General features: G+C 39.0%; 1 protein-coding gene across 4 annotated transcripts in view; it reads left to right on the top strand.

The window, feature by feature from the left end:
- The window catches only part of kat6b (K(lysine) acetyltransferase 6B), an 86,334-nt gene that overhangs the window by 68,526 nt on the left and 5,739 nt on the right, over window positions 1–12,069 (top strand). For all 4 annotated transcript variants that reach the window (XM_007898735.2, XM_042336625.1, XM_042336624.1 and 1 more), the window contains exons 12-15: window positions 734–827; window positions 7,173–7,404; window positions 8,831–8,990; window positions 10,105–10,368. In XM_007898735.2, the coding sequence (XP_007896926.2) occupies window positions 734–827; window positions 7,173–7,404; window positions 8,831–8,990; window positions 10,105–10,368 (750 nt within the window). The remainder of the gene's footprint in view (window positions 1–733; window positions 828–7,172; window positions 7,405–8,830; window positions 8,991–10,104; window positions 10,369–12,069) is intronic.

Below are 12,069 nucleotides of genomic sequence, written 5' to 3'. Positions count from 1 at the left end.
TACCTCGTAGCATTCTCATTGATATTTGGGTTTTAAATTTGACGATTAAAAAACACTACACCTGAAGGTAAGTAATCTGTCCTTTCACTGTATGGTGTAGTGGAAAGTCTGTTGATTTTACATGACATTTATTGCTGGGAGCAGCCAAATAAATTAAAGTTCAATTAATGCAGCATCTCACTCTCATTTCCCTGTTGTACATTGAGCACGTATAAGCTTTTCCATTGTACTGAGTTAGACTACTTATTACATATATATTTTGCAATTGTTTTTTCAGGGATAACACAATATTTACAGGGGTGAATCCTTTTTGTTTGCAGTCTTAAATGAATCCAGTTCATAGCTGGATGGTATAATTTCATATTCTGTTTGATAGAAAAGCTAACCCATTGCACACATTTAAATGTGTTAAGTACAAGGGAATCTTTCACCCGAGGCTGAAGTGCACACTACTCATTTCTCAAGAAACAATGTTTCTGTTGTTATATTGAAAAGATACACCCAAAAAATATGGTCTGGATAAAGCCTTGGACAGTAACAATTTGTCAAAGAGTCGAGATGGCAAGTTGGGTTTTATTGAGAACGATAGCAAAGGTTTGTTATATATCATTGTTATTAACCATTGGTGTTTGCCTAGATTAGTGTGACATTTTACAAGGACAGTGGTAGGTGGTGTATGCTGTCTGCATCAGCAGCGCACTGACAAACTAGGTCTTGTTTCTCCTTCCCTCAGGAAAAGCTTTGCCAGCAGAAGTACAATGTCTCCTGCATAATGATTATGCCCCAGTACCAAAGGCAAGGCTTTGGAAGGTTCCTGATTGATTTCAGTAAGTACTTTGCTTTGTTTGAAACCATGTTCTTTGTGGACGGGGAAGGGGAGCAAGTGGTTGGGGCATTAGTTCTTCTAACCAATAAAACAAATGGTAGACGTGTGTACTTTAATCTTGATATGTCCGCTTTGATTTGTACATCATCACAGGAAAATAAAATTTAGAGGGAGTACATTTTCTTCAAAGTATTGTCTGCTAGATGTAAAGGGGAAAAATATCAATAGAAAATAATTTGTTGTTTCTAATGTAGAATCCTCCCAATAATACAATGGTAGGAATCATGTCCTGCTGTACTAGGCAGTTTGAGGAACTTCAGTTACTTCGTGGAGGGGGAATGATTTCCATGTTTCAGAGTTTAACATGAACTGCCTGAACCTAGGAAGCAGGACGAGGTGCATCTGAAGTACTGTATTATAGCAAGAATTTCTCGCCCTTAATGATGACAAATGTAATGGTGATTTTTGATTTTCTGTATCTTGGGAGCAATCTGCATGGAGGTTAGAAGGTTGGAGGAGCCTGGCGGGAGACGTGGAACAGATTGAAGGCCTTAACGACCCAATCCGTTGGGAGGAGGTGGACTCCGCACTGCGGTGGTTTGCTAATGGCAAGGCAGCAGGTGCGGACGGCATTATTGCCGAGTTCCTAAAAGGTGCTGTGAGGGGACGGATGGAGAACGGTGAGGATCCTACAGATCCAAGCCAGGGACCTCCAACTCGCCTAGGAGCTGCCCTCCTAGCACTTCTTGTCAAGACTCTCTCTGAAGCATCCACTCCCATCAGTGTTCCAGAGTGCAATTGGGGTTTCTATCCATAAGAAATGTGACCATTGTGAGACCAAGAACAACAAAGAGATCTCGCTGATTTCTTAAAGTGTAGTCGCTGCATGTTTATCACACTCATTGGAGGCTCATGGTTTGATCCGAAGGGAGCAGGATGGTTCTGTTCTCATGAGAAGTGTGTGGGTCAGGTTGTATCTTTGTATGAGATCTCAGAATGCAGAAACCCACCTATGTTGCGTTCATTAACTTTCACAAGGCTTTTAACCCAGTGCCTCATGAAGCTCACATGATGAAACTGGAAGCCCTGGGAGTACACGGCCAAATCTTGGATTTCATTTGGAATGTGTATTCCAAGATCCATGTAAGGGCCGACAGTGGACTCACTGAGCCCATCCCTCTTGAAAGGGGGTAAGGCATGTTGGATAACATCGAAGGGGACATACTTGGGGTATCTGCCTCTCCGGCAGGAATGCAGCATTTCCATTTGCGGACGATATTGTGCTGCTGGAGGACTCACCTGGGGACCTTCTGTGCTGCACCCGGCATCCTGAACTCTGGGCCAACAGGTGGGAGATGGTGGTGGGTTCCCCAATGCAGAATCCTGGTTCTGCTCAACTCAAGGGAAGGCATCAAAGGTATTGATTGAAGATGCAATAGTCCCAAATGTTAATTCTTATCGGTACCTTTTGCTGTCCTGAAGGACCGGGCTGAAAGGGGTGAAGAACACTCAAGTCATAATCATCTCTCTTCAAAGACAGTGAGATCCCAAATAACAACAACTGGATTTATATAGTGCCCCTCACACAAGGTAGCATTCCAAGAGCGCTTAAAGCTATGCAGTTTTAGCTGGTTAGACTCCAGCAGGAACTTATTGGGGTCCCCACGCCTTGGATCTTGCCAACCTGCACCTAATACTCGGTAAGCAGGATGTGTTCCTCCAGGGAGAGAGTGTGCATTCCATTCCAATAAATCATCTCTGTAATTTCCATGTATGGGTGGTTTGAATACTCTTAAGCATGGTGATGGGTTCTTGCAGGTGTCGGACACTTGGCTGACCTAAAATAATGGATCGTGGGACAATCTTGGGCATTCTTTCCCCTATTTAAGTGATAGAATGTCTTATATTTTGGCATCGTAATATGTTGATAAGGAATCTGGAAATACATCAAGCTGACTCGCGGAATCTGTGCTCCAACACGATGTACCTTCAGAGCGCAGTTCCTGCAATATGTGTGATGTTCTTCTGGTCGTAAAAGTGTTCCCAGTGTTTATTAACACACACTGGACCCCAAGTGTCACTGGTTTGGGAGTTCACTGTTTTTCTACATGGAAATTCTACCCTTTTAATTATTCTCTGCTTCACTTGAGAATAAGGCTGTCAGAGCATATGCCAGCACATATGCAGCCAGTAGGCTGAAACAAATGAAAAACAGAATGCAGTCAGTTTCATCATTATTTTCCAAACATCAAACACGGCAAAACTTTTACAAATACATTACTTATGAGGGTTTTTTTTAAAAGAAACTATCAAACCAATTGTTTGACACATATTTAGTCCAAAACTTTCTGTTGATTTGAAAGATTGTAGTAATAAGTTTACGGGATAACTAATGGCATTTTTTGCGAAGCATGTTTTAAACATGTGTGTTTTGTAAAATGTAGAATGAATAATACAATTTAGGTGGTGTCAGTTACAGGTTTGTTTTGATGTTAATATTAGAAAACATCCATGTTTTCATTATTCAGCAATAACAAAATCATTCTAACCTAATTGCAAAAATGTTTTAAAAAATTGTTTTTGATGATAGTTTAGGTAACTAGTTTTTAGTAATGATTTCTTTCATGGGCTGAATGAATGAATGCCCCTAATACACAAAGCATTCTCAAGTTCTCAAATTGAAGCAATTGAGAAGCAGTGGTATTAAAGCACTGTTGGATACAGAATGTGCTACTGGCGGTCTTCCCAGACAACCTCTTCTGTGTCCTAGGAGCACATAATTCAGCATGCAAATATGTGTGCCCAGTACAAAGTAACGGAGTGAAAAACAACTTACTTTCTTAGATATTCTGTAGGAACGCCTCAAGGTCATCTGCATGGGCCCCTGAGGGGCTGAATGAGGTCTTAAAACATTTTGGGTAGAAACATTCCAACTTTGACCTCTTCATTGCTGTCACTTGACTTGAGGTCACAACAACCACTACATATCTCTGAGAATATCAGCTTTGGCATTAAGACCAGTAAGATTTAACTGTTCATGGCAAATCATGCATGAAATAAAATCATATGAAGGCTTTGATTTTGTTTGGTGTGTAATAAAGCTCTGTGCTGTCAGTTTTTCTGAAACATGGCCCCTGTGCTGCAGATGGGAGGGCCTCACAGATGCCCTGGGAGACTTGCAGTGCCCAAGCTGTTCCCATGTTCTGGTAGCAATTTGGTTTTGTCACAGCTCCTTTGTCTGTACAGGATTTTCAGCAGGGTGATGAGATCTGGAATATGTGCTTTGGGTAGGCCGAGTAGGACGTTTGATTTTCCTCATTGCAGTGAGACTCACTGAAAAGATGCAGGGGGTCTGTAATTGTAAAAAGGTGTGTGTACCAAAAGGAAAGGATTAGTATATTGTTCAGGAGTAGAGTTCTGTAATCTAAGGAGCCTCTGTTGAATAACATGGGCAGTGCTAGGTCAATCTTGTTCTGCATATACACCTCCTATGTCTTTTACTGATTTTTGTTTCATATTCACAACAGAGTAGTGTAATTCTTTGAACATTTCACAAGTGGTCTTGATTATGATGTTTTTTTTAAAAAAGGGGTGATGTACAATTATTGGAATTTAAAAGATCTTGAATAATATGGATCACATGTAATCTTCCTAAATACAATATTTGTGGTTTGATTAAACAAAATTCTGTGTAATGTACAGTACATTATAGATGTATTTCATGAGTAAATTACTCTTAATTTTGGCTATACCTGTGGTAATCTGAATTTGAAACTAAAAATTGCAGTACCCATATAATTTTTTTTATTTATCTAATTGCTTGTTCCCTAGTCACTTTTTAGTCTGTCACATGCGAAAAACGATAATCATGCTTTAGAGAATGCAATCTGATTGAGAGCTCCAACTACATGCAAATTTCCCTGTGTCTGAAATGGAATGAACACTCTCTTCCTGGAGGGACACCCCCTGCTTACTTATTTCTGAAGTGTATAAGGTGTATATTGACAAGAGCTAAGGCTTGGGGACCCCAGAGTGTGCGTTGGGGTACTGCTGAAATTTACTGAGCTAAAACCACATAGCTTACCATTGAGAGCACTGTCAGGCAAGCTTCCCGATCCTTGCTCCTACCACCCTACCTGTAAGGGCTTTGGCTTCCACAAATAGTAGAAACTGAGCAGGAAAAATCCCTGCTTCCATTTGCCTTTTCAAGTCCTGCCAATGAACCAAGCTGGCTAGTCTGTTACTAGCTATGTCCTGGAGTACTGCAGGCCTGTCTGGTTTATAATCTGGACCATTTCAGACCACCATAGTGGGTTGACTCGAGTCCGACATTCCATTGCCAAGCAGTTCACTTTAGAGCTACATCAGCTCCTAGGAGACCCCACTTAACTCCTCCCTCCCCTCCCCCCCAGAAGATAGCCGTTTGATATCCAACAAGCACGGATTTGAGCCCTCCTATCCGACTGAGTGGCTCTGTGTGCAAGATGGTGAGTGCAATGCACAAGATCCCCCAGGTGAGTTTGCCAACACCACAATATTATCTGCAAACAGAAGCCTACAGTTCTGTCAGAAATGCCTGGAACAGATCCATTAAGTCCTTTCCCCTTGATTCCATCCAATCCATCATTGGTGAACACATCAAATAAGGCTGTTGTACAGGTTCTGATTTATAGGGAAAATCTAAAGGATCGGGCAGAACAAGTTTTTGTTCATTGGCCATACTCATTCTGCCTGATATTGGAATATAACGATTCTGATATCTTCTCATACATGTGGTTTTTGATCATTATTTTTTTTCTATCCAGTCCGTTGCCAGCTTTTCCAGGTATTCGTGAGATTCCTGGCATCATATGAACAAACCTTGCTACTTTTCCCTTTGCACAACTCAAAAAGAAACCTAGGTTTGTCAGTTCTGCAAACTCACTTTCACATTTTTAAAAGCCGATCTCTAGGATTCTAGTAAAGCGAAGCTGGTGAAAATAATGAAATGGAAATAGTTAAGACTGAATTAAGAACATTTGAAATCAGAAAAGAAGACAAAAATAATACAAAACATGAAGGCCAGTGTTAACTACTTTGACTCTCCAATGTGTTCATTGACCTTTTTCCCAGGACTTGAATTTGTCCTTTTATAAAATATTACAAAAAAATTCCACATTGTCTTTCTGATTTTACCATGTCCTCCATAAGATACGTCCTCCATAAATGTAAGCAATCACTTCACTGTGTTATGTATTGACCTGTGTAGTGAGATTAATCACAGGCAGCCAGTCGTCTACTTTGTACCATTTTCCTGCTGTCTTCTGAAGTGCATCTTGAGAACAATGACAGCTGTCAGCTTCCATTAATTATCCAGTGTGGTTTGCTCTTTACTTGTAATTTAAAGATGCCTCTAGTGTCTTTAACAACATGAGCTATATCCAAAGACTGTATCATCCATGCAAAGAAGTGCTGAACAGAGTGTTTTGAGCCTTTGCTTGTTTTCTATGCTGAAGTACAGTGAAGGCAGCAAAACAAGCTACACACGTGTTTCACTGACCCCTGACTTCTTGTGAATTTCTTCCAGCAGTTTTTTAAAATCTTTTTTGCTTTTCAGTTACAATCCCCTATTTCTGTTTTCTTTATCATTCCTCCTCTACTGTTGAGACAGTCAGAGCCTTGGCTTGATTTTCACCAATATTTTAAGAACAAAAATGCCTATTGCCTATATTCATCGTTTTGTGCACTTTACAGAATCTTTCCTGTAGCTGCAATACAAAATCCTGTGCCAGAATTCTCTAGGGCTGACATCAATGGCACTTCATGATTAGTCATTGCTGGGATACTTGATTCAATGAGAGGGAGGCCTATCATTCTTTTCCTCCCACCCCATCCAGCAAGAGTCCTCTGTCTTCACAAGACTATCTCCCCCTCCCCACCACCACACACACACACCTTATGCCACACTGTATGTCCTGACGAGGTCCATATTGTCAACAGATAAAAATGGTGTGTAGAGAGACTATTTCTAACCATTTGTCTGTCAATACCAGTGTGTGGAATGGTTTTGTTTTTGATTCAACCATCCAAATTAAAAGCACATTTTACATGCCATATATCATAAATGTATACAAAATATTTCACAATGGGAAGAATAAATGTTTTACATTAAGTATATATGAAAAATATATTATTTCACAATGTGCTTTATTTTCTCTACACCTCTTTGAGCCAAGCACCATTTGCTGTCTGACCATACAGGAAGATCGACTTCTCCTTGCCTCTGTCAATGCTGTGAATTCACAGGGCACTGGAAGTAACATCCTCAGTGACCTAATGAACCATATTTTCTATGGCATTTACATAGGTTACTTACTTTCAAGGCGAGAGGGACAGGCAGGATCACCTGAAAAGCCACTGTCTGACCTGGGAAGGCTTTCGTACCTTGCATACTGGAAGAGTGTGGTACTAGAATACCTGCAGCAGCATCGTGACAAGCATATCAGCATAAAGGGGATTAGCAGAGAAACAGGGATGTGTCCACATGATATTGCCATGACTCTACAGCAGTTGAGAATGATTGACCGGCGAGATTGCAAGTAAGTGTGCTATCCAAGCCATAAATTAATGAAAAGGCCAATTGTAATTATGCATTGTATACATGAGGGAGAAGGGAATAGAGTGGTATAGGTGAGGGGAATTGGATGAGGGGCTCGTATGGAGGATAAGTGGAGTATACTGCCGCAGGAATGGTTGGGCTGAATGACTGTTGAACTTTCAACCATTCTGCCCCTGCTCTCTTGAACAGCCTTGCCCCCTCCTTCCCATGACTGAAACCTGCAAGACCTATCTTTTCCATCACACTTTTGGTCACTTTTCCCCTTCTCTCTCTTTAGCTCAGTCTCAGTGAGCTGGGTGAAATGCTCTGAGATATCCAAGGCACTATATTTGTGTTCTTATTAAGCATTTCTAATAAGTTTACATAGCCTAATAGGAAGGCTATCTTTTCTCAATAGTCAGTCCCCTGTTATAATACATAGTGGAAACCAAAGTTATACCTACCCACTTTAAATTGCTCTGGACTGAGGAGAGTTCTCTACATCTACACTTTAAGAACTGCCAACAAATGCTAGTTCATTTACAACCACCTCTTTAATAACATTTAAAATGTTACGGGTAAACCAATGGATCAGACATTTAACTGCTTTTGTACTGGGCCAATGGCAGCAATTTTATTCTTTCAGTGTAGTTGTGTATTGAAACAATACAATACAATGTATTTCAATGTTATCTTGGTAATCTTCTAAAACAAAAACATTTGTTCACAACTTGCTTTTGTACAAGTGACGTCTAATATGCAGTGATTTCTAACGGGATTCCTCTTGGTCAGAAGATTGAGGGTTCAAACTCCGTGTTCGGTTAAACTGAACAGTATTTGAATAGAGAAGGGTGTTTCTCTGGAGTCCAGCAATCCTTCAGATAAATTGATCATTGGCTTTTTGTGAGACATTGCTGTATGCCAATTGGCTGTCATGATTGTCTGCAAAAATAGTCACTGCACTTGATAGTAATTACCTGTAAGGAAAGTACTTTGATTTATCAAATGGAAGGATTGTAATATATGCACCGCATAAAAGCAATGTAGAATTGTAGAAGCACCTCTGACAACAGCAATGTAGAATTGCAGTAGGTTAGGTGATTGAACTGGATTGCGTTTGTTTAAAGATACTGCAGGATAAAGTTATGGTTAGTTGACCTAACAAAGTTCTACAACTACACCATCACACATAGGAATGTTTAAAAATGTTTTAATATTTTCATATGACTAATATTGAGAATTGATGTGACTGTATCACAACCTCATTCATCACTCAGATTGCTGTCTTTGTATCGACAGAACAACAGCAGCTCTTCAGCTGGTTTTATCAAAGCAGTTTCCAATGAAGGATTTTATTGGTAGCATAAATTAGATAATTCAGTGAACCCATCGCAGAGCTGTGACACAAGGATATGTTTGTTTGATAGATTTGTTATCATTCGACGGGAAAAACTCATTCAACAACACGTGGAACGATTGCAAGTTAATCCACGCATTAACAAAGTAGACCAAGAAAGCCTTCGATGGACTCCGTTAGTAGTTTCCAGTGCTGCTGTTTCAGAGGAAGAAAGAGAGGCTGAAAAAGAGGTAATTTTTAAATGACTTGATACCTTGAATAATACAGATCTGGAAACACTTGACATTGTTTAATTTCTTCAGTTCTGGCCTGAAAGATTTATTTTTTTATTTTTAAGCAATTGGGTGGAGGGTATTCTGGAAGGATGAGGTCAAATTGACTGATGGTCTTCTTCATTCAAAAATGATCTTGGGATCTTATAATGTAAAGTCTTATGTTGTTGAATTCCTTTCTGCAAACAATAGTAACAGCAGTGTGATTTTAAAAAAATGTGTATAAAGGAAGGAGAGGTGTTCTGCCAATAGTGAGAATTCATAGTTGTATGATGCAAAATACTCCCCAGCTCAGTCTCAGTCAGCTGTGTGAAGTGTTTGGAGATATCCTCCCAAGGCACTATATCGTGTTCATATTAAGCATTTCTGATGCGCTTACAGAGCCTATTTTGGAAGTTTAGGGCCGGTTATCTAGAAACATCAATCCTTGCAGCAACATTGGGAAATAATGTTCAGAGCAGGCACTCAGAATCCTCATTCATTTTGATATGTCAGCAACATTCAAGAAACCTAGACACAATTATGCCAAATTTGCTTTTATTAATTTCATTCATAGGATATCCTCACAGTACAGAATTCTTTTTCGAGCATACCCATTTTAACAATAATGCTGACTGTAAAGTATATAAACTTGTATGTTGTTCCAAAGCAAAAAAAAGTCAACTTATAGAAATAAAAAGGAAACAAGAAAATACTTCCATTGTAAGTCCTAAGAAAATGTGTTGTAATTACATCAGATGTGATAGTGTCAGTTCTGCTTAATGTAGTCTTGAAAAACAACACAGTAAACAATCAATTCAGTGTGTCTGAGGAGTCTCACAAGATTGGTTCTTGTCAGTGAACATGTTTACAATAAAAGAGAACCTCAATCAATTCACTTTATAATTAATAGTTCTAAATTTTCTGTGAAATGTGATCCTTCTCAGGCTGCTCATTATAACTGTTCTGAACAGGCTGCTAGCTGATTGAGTTTGGAACAGTTCCATTAAAACAGTAGTATTTGACAGAGCAGATGTTAATTTACCACTGAATGATGTAGGTTCGTAACCTTGTTATCCACTTCCAATTTTAGGCTGATCATCTGATGGAACAAGCTAGTTGCTGGGAAAAAGAGCAAGAGCTTTATAGTGAAACGCAGGCCAGTAAGCATTCAACTCCAAGTGCACCATGTAAAAATAGATTAGTACAGTCTGAATGTCTTTCTGCCAATGGTGAACCAGTAATGAAGTGCACTAAAGAAACTAGTGAAGAAGATGATGATGATGACAATGATGATCTTCAGCCCAATTCACCGCCAGTGCTAACAAAACCACAGCTACGAGGACCTAAAAGGAAGGTGAGCTCAAAAAGTGAAACTAGTGTTTCATTTCGTGGAACAATTTTTGCACCTTTTAAAAATATATATTTTTTAGCTTAATAGCTGAGAAAATAATGGCACTTTAATTTATGCTATTTCGTAGATGCGCAACTTGAATTTCCTTTTGGTAACAACACCTTGCATTTATATAGTGCCCTTCATTCAGGCAGTGTCTTGGAATATTTAACAGGAAGCAAGTCACACGAACCCAAGGAAACTACATTCTGATGTAATATACTTCCAGACCTAGAGTTTCCATCGATAGTCAGGAATTCTAATGGCATTTCTTATTATGGAATGCCACTGGGAAATCCCACAAATTTAACATCAACATCTCTAACTTCATTAGGACACCTTAGTTAAATAGCAATAATTTGAGTCTTCTTTTGGAGGTGACAAAAGGGCAAATTGGCTGCAAATGAAATTTCAGTTCAAAGCCAAACAGTGATTTGCAAAGTCTTTATATCTCTCTCTTTTTCTCTCATGTCCTCACCTCATTTCTTAGTGAGCACAAAACAACAGCATAGAAGCGTTCATGTTTTCACAAATGACAGTAAATTGGTAATCTCACTCAGAAACATAATGATGACTTGTAAGGAAATGGAAAAAAACACACTGGTGCAGCCTCTGTGTTTCCAACATTGTGGTTTAACCAATACCTCAAAAGGTATGAGTTAAAGCACTTATAGCTTTTGAGGTTTGGGTTAAAGTACATTACTGGAACCACAGAAAGACAGCTTAACTCAGTGTCTAGCCATGCTATAACTAACATGGTGTGCTAGAGACTGCTATTTTGGCCAAATGTAAGAAATAGATCAATGCTGATTCCTCAGCCAAAAGAAGTGTCTGCAGCAGTAATAACACAACACTGTCAATGAACTCAATAGGAAGTAAAAACGGAATATATGGTGAATATTAGCTGAAATCAGGATGAATTTGTTCACCTCACTGTTGTTTTGAGGGCAGAAATTTTACTACAAGAAAAATCACTTGGAGGTTTTTGAAAGGGATGTTTGCCCTGTTTGCTTTTTTTCACGTGAGTTTAGAAGCATATTTATTGAAGCTTACCTACAAAATACACAGTTGGTATACTTTGCAATAAATCCTGTAAAGTACTTTCAGATGTTCTCCTGAGTGCGAAAGCCACTATAGCAAATGCAAGGATTATTATATATATTAGTGCAGAATGCACAAATGTGTGGTGGTGTTATAACATGATCACAGGAAGAATTTCACATCTCATTACGGCTTATCAGTTCTTTATGGTGGATGTGAATGTTCGCTCTACATAATTTAAATGAATACTAAAAACCTTTAGCAAATTTGACATTCTCCATTTTATTATTTGAGTTTACATAATCCTTCTGGGCCTCAGAGTCAATACAATATCGCCCTCTGGTGTTTCCAGATCTGTGAGTTAAATTTCTCAGAATTATTTTTATTTATGGTCCTATTTGTCTCAAGTTAATAATAATTTAACATTCATATTTGAGCTAAAGCTGGAGTCTTCTCTGTTAAAATTGTGCTGGATTACTTAGAATTTCACTACTCTACAACTGGCTTCAGCAAATCAGTAGGGAGAGAGCAGACAATACACCATGCATAACATTATAAAAATTGTAGGGAATTATAATCTGTCAGTGTCATTCTGGGTAAAAAAAACTAGTGAGCTAAAATATT

The sequence above is a fragment of the Callorhinchus milii genome, unplaced genomic scaffold (assembly GCF_018977255.1).
Source record: "Callorhinchus milii isolate IMCB2004 unplaced genomic scaffold, IMCB_Cmil_1.0 Scaffold7, whole genome shotgun sequence".
Taxonomy (NCBI): Eukaryota; Metazoa; Chordata; class Chondrichthyes; order Chimaeriformes; family Callorhinchidae; genus Callorhinchus; species Callorhinchus milii.
This window is presented reverse-complemented; position numbering and strand designations above follow the sequence as displayed.